The sequence below is a fragment of the Thermobia domestica genome, chromosome 16, assembly GCF_964235325.1.
Source record: "Thermobia domestica chromosome 16, izTheDome1.hap1.1, whole genome shotgun sequence".
Taxonomy (NCBI): Eukaryota; Metazoa; Arthropoda; class Insecta; order Zygentoma; family Lepismatidae; genus Thermobia; species Thermobia domestica.
Genome location: NC_137469.1, coordinates 180,895,959 through 180,905,315, shown reverse-complemented (window position 1 = coordinate 180,905,315; position 9,357 = coordinate 180,895,959). Strand labels below are relative to the sequence as shown.

Below are 9,357 nucleotides of genomic sequence, written 5' to 3'. Positions count from 1 at the left end.
AACATGGCGTATTTACCTGCACCTACTTTATATCCGCAATGAAGAAGCTAAGAATTTGACAGTACAAATTAAGTCATACGGGTTTATTTATTCAAACTAAATATTTAAATGTCAAAATTAAGAAGAGAACAAAGGTACTATCTTGCAATCTCACTTAAATTGTTAACAGAGAACATCCTAGTTAAGTATTTTCACCGTCTGAACATAAACTTTCACTATTTGTTTGTATACGACTCCAAGACGCACCTTCCATTTTATATCTGATTTTTTTAAGCAGAAAAAGTGCGCCTTAGATTCGAGTATATAAAATATTCGATTGTTCATACTGATTACCCAAACTGAAGATCGTTTTAATTATCGAGTATTTTTGTGCGCAATCACATATTAATGAAACTGCCAATAATATCGATATTAAAGATACCTCCAACAGTATCAAATCCCAGGCTACGATCACAACCCATCAGTTTAACCCATGATCTTTGAACCATATGGGCTACGGAAGGGGTACAGCCCCAGTCCTAACTTCTGAAATTTGGGCTGAAATACCACCTTCTATTGGAAACAAAGCTTCTTGCAATGCCCCATTAGGGAGTTGCACGAACCTTTATTCCATCGGCAAGAAGTCTCTTTACATTTAAATCAGCTTATTTTATGAAAAGAAAAGAACAATCTTAGCGTAGGACTTATTTGTGTCATTGCTCAATAGCGATAGAATAAGAGCCCAAAGTGTTAACTGTATCTATAGGCTATTTTGTATTTCCATGCCTTTCAGCCACTGAGAAATGGTATCTTCACATACAAACATTGCTCAAATTTCGTGAACTTGATTTCTGAATAATTGAAATAAGAAGCGTACTCAGACCCACAGCTCTTCTTACATATACCATCTCGGTAGTACATGACATGCAATTCCTAACGTCTATAGTCAATTTCTCGTGTTATACCACATTCGTGAGAAAAAACAGTTGTCATGAATTATCTCTCGTATATGATCTGTGATAGAACTAAAGAACCTTTTCTTAGACATGAACGTTGAAACAAAATTATACAATTTTATATAGATGTTAAAGTTTATATACAGTTTAGAGTTAATTATTACAATCATACTATCTATACAAAACATTACTAGCAAGAAACATAATATTCTGTCCAAAACATTAATATTCTGCATTCGTATAAATATGTCAGTCGTGTTAAGAAACACATTCTCGTATGTTTGGATATTGTAGTCCCATCAAAATTTAAATTGGGGCTTCATATAATTGTTGGAAGATGAATTTCTTGAACTCAATTACATCTTTCAAGAGATGTATACTTAAAAATCGTAACACAATGCTTCCCTTCTACTGGTACGTCGTATAGCCATGTTTACAAGATTTATTATTTATCTTAATTCTTTTGTTAACACAACTTATGTGGTGTTCCACTGAATTAGTGAATTGGTATTTTCATTTGGGGATATTTTTATTGATTATACCTAACACAGTATAAAATTATTATAGAATACTTTATTCCGATATCAGCATGTCTACTTCTAGCAAAAGAAAAACTACGTGTACTTCACTAGTAGTGTTCTTATTGTTGCTAATGAAGGTTTCCATCGACTGAATTAAAAAGATACTTTTGATTCAATATCAGGAAATAGTGTGATTAGTACCTTTCTACGTTAGAAATTCTTTTTCTGGACTTTCGTTCACCTGACTCTACAACAGAGACATCATCTCCCCCCTCTATAGCTGAGTATCGTCATAATTAATATGCAGTGAATGCACTTAATTCTATGTATTCGTATATACCTTGTCGTTGATTTGCTGCGTTTTTCTTGTCGTCAACTAAGCTAAAAGGTGGCTAAGATGCAGCTTTTATATTCAGTCTTCGGCCAATACGTCATAACATGGAATAGTAGAGGTATATTCTTGCTAGCAATTGTCGGCTACGTTACTAATATGGCAGTTGAGAAGAGATAGGCACTGTTTGCCAAAGGACGTTGAGAAACGAGATGAAAAGCAACAGTATCTTACATAACAGGAGAATAGGTCTCAGGACAAGGAAACACTGGTATCCATTGTTATTCAAAGTCGAATTTCACACTCAGAGAATAAGTCTTCCTTTCAAACAGAACGTTTTTCTAAGCCTTACACATCTCATTGAACACATGATGAAATAACCACAACCATAATGTAACCATAAGGAATCAATAGGGAATTTGCTTTTATATCAGAACATCTAGAGCTCCTAATAATAACAACACGAAACCGTAAAAGCATATCTCTTACACATACTGGTGTATCAACATGAATACCACCAATAGTACTTCCTGTAGTACGGAAAGAGCGAACTAAGGTATTACGAACAAATTATACCACCTTAGTAACAGTAATGATATAATGACTTAGGTGATCCAATTTGAAAATAATGGTAGTATGTTTTATATGAGATATAAAAGATAGTCTTCAGAAGATTATTGATGTGATAAAATCGTTTTCAAAACCTTCCTGTTACGTCTGTGTATATTATAGGTAAAAGATACTCAAAATTCACAAATAAATTTAATTTTCGATCCTTTATTTTAGACTTTTCTGTAAACAGAACAGAAATATACGATTATTATTGTTGTAAAACTTTTACATTACTTAGTTGAAAGGGTTCCTAAAAACTTTGCACTCTAAGAAATCAATTGATAACGCGCTGCGAAATTTATTTTGAGATTACCGTGATTCTGAAATTACAAATAAATTCACAGATTATGCATGGTAATGAATGGAATAAAACCTAGGTTATTACGTACATTACTTACTGCTGGAGACCACAAATTTAAGCTAGTAATATACAAAGGAATTAGGCGCTACTCATAGGTGCTTTATTATAAGTAAAGAACAGTGGAAATCAAAACAAAAATATATGTTATTTTACTACAGCAGTGTTTTTCAGATTTTTCAAGTATGAAACGAATAAATCAGAAAGTATAGAGTAATTTTTAGCCAATAAAGTAAAATATTAAACTTAAAACCATTAATAATTTGCTACAATATGAAAAGCTGAAATAAACAAATTTCTTAGCATCTACATAATATAATAAACAAATAACGTAAACACTATGTTATATATTAATAAAGTAAAAAAGGAAACTAAGCATCGTGTAAAATTATGGCAGATAACATACAAAGAAAAACATTTTATATAAGAAAACAGTATTAAACAGTAATTGCGTATATTATGCAGAGCACTCTCTCATATGCAAGGGTCCTACCCATTTTAATAAATCAATAAAATACTCCCAAAGAAATGTCATTCTTAAAGTGATAGAAAGTATCAACACTCATCTGAGTTTTTTTTTAAATATAAAGTTTTATGAAAAACCGCAAAGTCATATTAAATAACTTTATTATACAATAAGAAACTAACTTAGACTGGTCTGAATTTTCAAAAAGATGCATATTAATCGAACATGAGGCATTTTTGGTGAAAAACAGGTAAATAGGTTTCTAAACGTAATTAGACCGTGCCGAATTCGAATATTTTGTTTACCAAGCTGAAATTTCACTCTGAAATCTTCTAAACTATAATTAAAATTTTCAGATAAATGATTAAAAAATGTAAAATCAATATTAATATATGCAATATCTCCTACACTACAGGACCAATTTTGACTAAAATTTGCCTAAGAATTCCTCACTACCAGACAAATTCTGCTGGGGTTAGTAACCTCTACCTAACCCCGTTTCTTCAGAAGGGTGGGTGGAAGAAGAACACAATAATATTTTAATGGCATGAAAACGGCAGAAAGAGTTTGAAGGCATTTTAATTATGGAACATCTGGAGCAGTTACAACCATGTTTGATACACACATGCATTACAATCTGAAAACGTATATTACTGTAAGACACCCCTACCACCCTTATGGGTTGCAGTGGAAGGGAGTTAAAGTAAAATAAGCAAAGTCGATTGATATTTAGTGTCGAGCCCATAGTTTTCGGGGTCGCTGGGATGGATAGTGTAACTCCATATGCCTTTTAGGTCTAACCCCATTAGCTATAGTGGTGAAAGGAGCGGGGATGAGAAAGGGTGGCACGTACAAATAATCTACATCGACCGATGTTAGTGTCAAATCCACAGTTTTGAGGGTTCATAGTTACTATTATTCAAGAACCAGCTCATTACATTGATACTTTGCATACAGTCGTGAAAAGAATTATACATGTTGCACAATTGTGCGAGCGGAAATATATAATATTGCCTGTTGATCAAACTCTTTCTCCACATCTTGTGGAATTGAAGTGGAAGGAGGAGAAATACAGAAATATATTAATTCCCGACTAGAAGTATTGTATATTTATACGAACTTCTTGAAAGCAACAGAGCAGCATCTGGACTATCCCAAGTGTGGGTAGAAAGCAATCTTTCTAGTGAAACTGCAGCTACTGGAAAAAGATTATGCCAAAGAAATTAGAGCTCACAAAATCAGATTGTGGCAACTTCTCCTTCCGAAACTTCTTAATTACATCAGAGAACATGATAATCAGCTCGGTCAGTACTTGTTAATTTCATGGAGCAGATAACGGATCATGATTGTAATAGTCTTATAGCTTCAATAGCAGTAATAAATTTCCAAAGCATACTGTCTAAATTATTCGATGACTTCACAAGTGAGAAGCCAAACTTTCGTTTGTGGTGTAAATATATGAACTTGGTTTGCATTCTTTTACTTTTCCTAAGAGATGAAAAGGATGGAATATCGGATTTGCACATGCATGCATTTAAGAAGAAGTTACCATATTTCTTCAGATATTACCATACTAGTTATGCAAGATGGGAAGTCATATATATTGCAGAGATTCATAATCTTCCTCTAGATGTAATGCAAAAATTTAAACTTGGAAAGTGAGTCGTTAAAGGTTCAAATCGAACCTTCAATGAAGTTGATCCAGATCACAGGCAAAAATTTTTTAATGCAACAGGAAAGAGAGGAGAAGACATTGGAATTACAAAACCATATTCAGCACTGTATAGGTGGTCTCTATCGTATAATTTACGTGCACAAATTGCATCTCAGACAAGAGAAATGTTTTCTCCTGAACTTGACGATCAAATGACTAGAAACGAATTGACTAAAGCACGGCAAATGAGAGATCATTCCAATGAAAGTAGAATTGTTCAAACGATAGGTTTTCTCGGAAGACTCATCTAAATCCAATCTTCATGCACTTGCAACAATGGACATGACAATGTCTAAAATTGAAGATGCATTACTGAACGCCGAAAAATTAGGTCAAGATCAAATGTTAGAATTTGTTAAAAAAAAAGACTAATACTACCGAAAAAACCTCCCTCTCATGAGAGTTTCTACTGTCCACTAAAGAAGACCAAAGCACTAACATTTGCTTCTCTTTATACCGTTAAGCAACCCAAAGTTAGGAATGTTGTCTTAAAAACAGATAGAAGTATTTTGCATCGCTTGTTTATAGCGTATGAAGCAGGAAGTGTAGTGAATCTGAATAAAATATTACAACGTAAATTACTTCCAGTGTCCATTACCATCGCAGAATTAAATGGAGATCTCAGAACTGAAAATAAGGTAGCTCTTGCAGATATATTAACAAGTTATACAACCTGCTTCTAAAATGTGACTTTAGAAGTTAACTTGTGTCTCATAAGAGATGGTCTAGCTTCTTTGATGAGTATAGGGAAACCGAATACTGCCAAAACTTTCGATGATGTGGCAGACTGTTTTGTAAAGTATGTGCTTCATCTTGGTGACATTTTCGGCAGATCGATAGATAAAACAAAGAACAAGACAGAAACGCTTCAAAGGACTTACCCGTTAGAAGATCGGTTGAAAACAGAGATGTTCCTTTATCAAATAATTGGCAAAGATTTTTGGTACTTTCAGAAAATAAGGCTGACCTTGTCCGCTTGCTTTCAGAGGAGCTAATTATTCAAGCTCCTGACAAAAACATTATTGTTTCTGGAGGATTCGAAAAAGAAGGTAGGTGAAATCTTCAGACTCATATTTAGATACAAGTTCCTTAGTTGCCGAATATGAAGAAGCAGATACGAGATTTGTTTTACATTGGCTATATACTTGAGTTGATAATGTTGTTTTAGCACGAAATACGGGTGTTTTGGTAGTTTTAATAGCATATTACAGTCGAAAATTGCAAATAACTGTGGGTAAAATGAACACAGCAGCAAAACTAAAATACATACCTATTCATACATTTTGTGAGAAGTTGTCCATTGTGATAAAAGATCTGAGTTCTATAATTCCATTTCATGCTAATACCGGCTGCGATACTTTTCCCACATAGCTGGTCATTGTAAGAAGAAAACGTCAGATTTACCAGCTTCTGCAAAATCTTGGTAAAGGTACACATCAGACAGAACCAATCAAATCGACTGAAAAGTTTGTACGTAGAATTTATAAATTTCAAAAAGAAGAAACTTGTGATGGGGCAAGAGTAACTTTGTTTAATAAATACCAAGATCCTGAAGCTCTCTCCAACAACTGACGCCATAAGATTCCACATACAAAGAGCACATTATCAAGTAATGGTTTGGAGCCAGGCGATATCCAACATTCCCAACTTGCCGTCACCTGAGGAGATGGGTTGGATCAAGCAAGATGGAAAACTTGGGCCAAGATTACTGTCCTTACCTTCAATATCAAGTTCCTGTGCTGTTCTACTGGATGTAAATCTAATAATTGCAGTTGCAAGAAAGGAAAAGTGAGGTGTAAATGTAAATTTAGAATTAGTGAAAGTGATTGTATGAATAGTTAATATAGATATTCGAGCACTAAATTAATTTGCAAGGGTGGGTATGGATTGAAAGTGTTCACAAGACGCAGTGGCCCAAGAACTAAAGACTTGCCCCCCCTCCAGCAGACAGCGTAGAGTGGGGCCCTTTCTCTAAGTTTCCTTGAAGAGACATCATGAATCACTGGCCAATTATTGCAACTTTCAGGGAGGACCTGCTGATGCTACAAGAGGACACAAATGTACCGTGTCCTGCGAAAACGAACTAAGCGCCACTTTCATACTTTTAAGAAAATTACGTATAAAGGTTGATGTCCAGCAGCCGTAATCAAAAGTGAAATTATGATTCTTTTTTTGGAAAGGTGTTGGTTTTCCTCTCTTTTCGATTGTGCAAAACGTTCTAATGCTGATCAGAAACCAATCGTCGCATTTACGTGGATTTTCAAAGTTTGGCGCTTAGTTCGTTTTTGAATAACACGGCACAAATATACATCTAAATATATGTACGTACCTACAACCAAATGTTCATTTGAATTTATATATCCTTTCCTGTTCTTTTTAAATTACAGCGTATATACAGATTATTTCCGATCTACAGACATGATCACGAACGAAATGAAGTTTATTGTACTTATAGGACTGGTGGTAAAATTAATTTCGTGCTAATGCACTATAATTGCTTGTGAAGTCTGTAACTATAGATAAAAGTCCGCGACTGCACCATGTTAAAAGAAAAAGTCATATATGTATGTCAGTTATGGCAAGAAACGTTTATTTTGTCGTACAAAATAAGAATATAAATAATCGATTTTTTTAAAAAATAAAATACCAATATCTGCTCATAATGCATAGGCCATTCCTTACATGGCAGATGTACCATACTATTTTACGCATGAGCGTTCATTTTTTTTTCAGCAAGCGAAAACTACAGATATAAGAAATGGGGTTTAGGCCTTTGGACTTCAAACAACGATAAAAAGTCAGCTAACATCAGAAAATCTTAAAAGAGCTTTCGTTTCCTGAACTATTGGAAGCAACTGTATTTTCTAATTGCTGAAGCAAACAGATCAAATTTTAAGTATCTTGCACGAATCAGCGAGGCAAAAGATACAATTTTTCTTACATATAAGGAATGGCCAAGTTAAAATGCTCAGATACGAAGGCTTCGACAGTTCAGGCATGCACACTTACATAATTTCTGGCTATATACTGCTTCTGAATACAGAACTGAACCCTGTATAATTCATACCTTTTGGTGGTAAGAAATCAAACATCATAAACGTCATCCGTAGACCAGAATGTCACAGATACACTGGAAGCATTGCAGTATTCAAACAATTTCTCGTGATCAACGAATGTTTTAAATTGTTTTTCACTTGAGTAACTCACCGTTTCATATGCATTTGTAAAGGTATGCCAAACTAGTTTCACATGTTCAACATTTTCCAAACCGCCTTTGTTTCACAGTTAGAAATCTATTTACCACAACGTCCAGATCCAGTTTGCGACACGCTTCATTTTCAATACTTAGCAATGCTAACGCACTTAACCTACACTGAGTCATGGTATTCCTTAAAAATGTTTCTATCAATTTCAGCTTTGAAAAAGACCTCTCTGCAGTTGTAGATGTTACAGCTAAAATAAAATACAGCTGAAGAGAAGTACATACGTCAGGCAAACTACTTGCTACGCAAGTGTTTTCGACAAAGAGAAAACGTGCGAGGTCTTTTAGTGATAAAAGTTGTTTTCTCTTAAGTTCAGCACTCAAAAGTGTTTTAAAGCAGAGCAGCTGCTGAAAGAGTTCATGAGATAAATCGCAATTGTATTTCTCTACCAGTTTTGCACCCTTTTCTTGCAGGTTTTCATCAGAAAGCTGCATCAGTTCTGTCGGTTTTAGGAATGAAAACAACTCACTAAGACTTTTAATGCTAGTGAACTGTTGAATTACTATATCGAGAGCATCATTAAATACTGTTACTTGGAATGATTTTAATGGGTCTTCAATTCTTTCATCACAAGATAGCTCATCCTGAAATTTTCTTACTTGCTTTTGTCGTTTCGTAAGAAATTTCGCTTCTATGCCCCATATGCTTGCTAACTCATTAGCTTTTGTGACAACACTTGCAAAATTATTCCTCAGTTCACACAGATTATTCGTTGTTTCTTCCAACATTTCTGAAGCTCTCTGAATGTCACAATCTGCACTTTGCAACATTTTGGAAACAAGATTGATATTCTGTAACATCTTACTCTGGAACACAAGCAACAATATGAATTCGAAATTTTCTAGAATCTTTTTCACATTCATGGCTTCTTCTTTTTCACTGTTTTTAGTACTTTCATCGCAATACATGAGAGACAATGCATAACGTTCTTGAAATTTCACTTTACTGCCAGTAAGGCATCAATTCGAGATGACCATCTTGATGGTCATAATTTTTTCAACGTCAAACAAATACGTTCATCATTTTCTAGTGCAGAATCTTTAAATTTCTTCCATCGAGTTGTACTGCTACTAAAATACACATATACTATTTCCAGTTTTTCGTAGAATTGTTTTAATTGGGTTATATTTCCAACAGAATCGTTGATAACTAAATTC

At 34.2% G+C, this 9,357-nt stretch overlaps 1 protein-coding gene across 1 annotated transcript; it reads right to left on the bottom strand.

Moving 5' to 3' along the window:
* Positions 1-8,190: 8,190 nt before the first annotated feature.
* On the bottom strand, positions 8,191-9,108 carry LOC145672704 (zinc finger MYM-type protein 1-like). The gene has a single exon (XM_081741874.1). The coding sequence runs from the start codon at positions 9,106-9,108 to the stop codon at positions 8,191-8,193; it is 918 nt and encodes a 305-aa protein (XP_081598000.1).
* Positions 9,109-9,357: the final 249 nt, after the last annotated feature.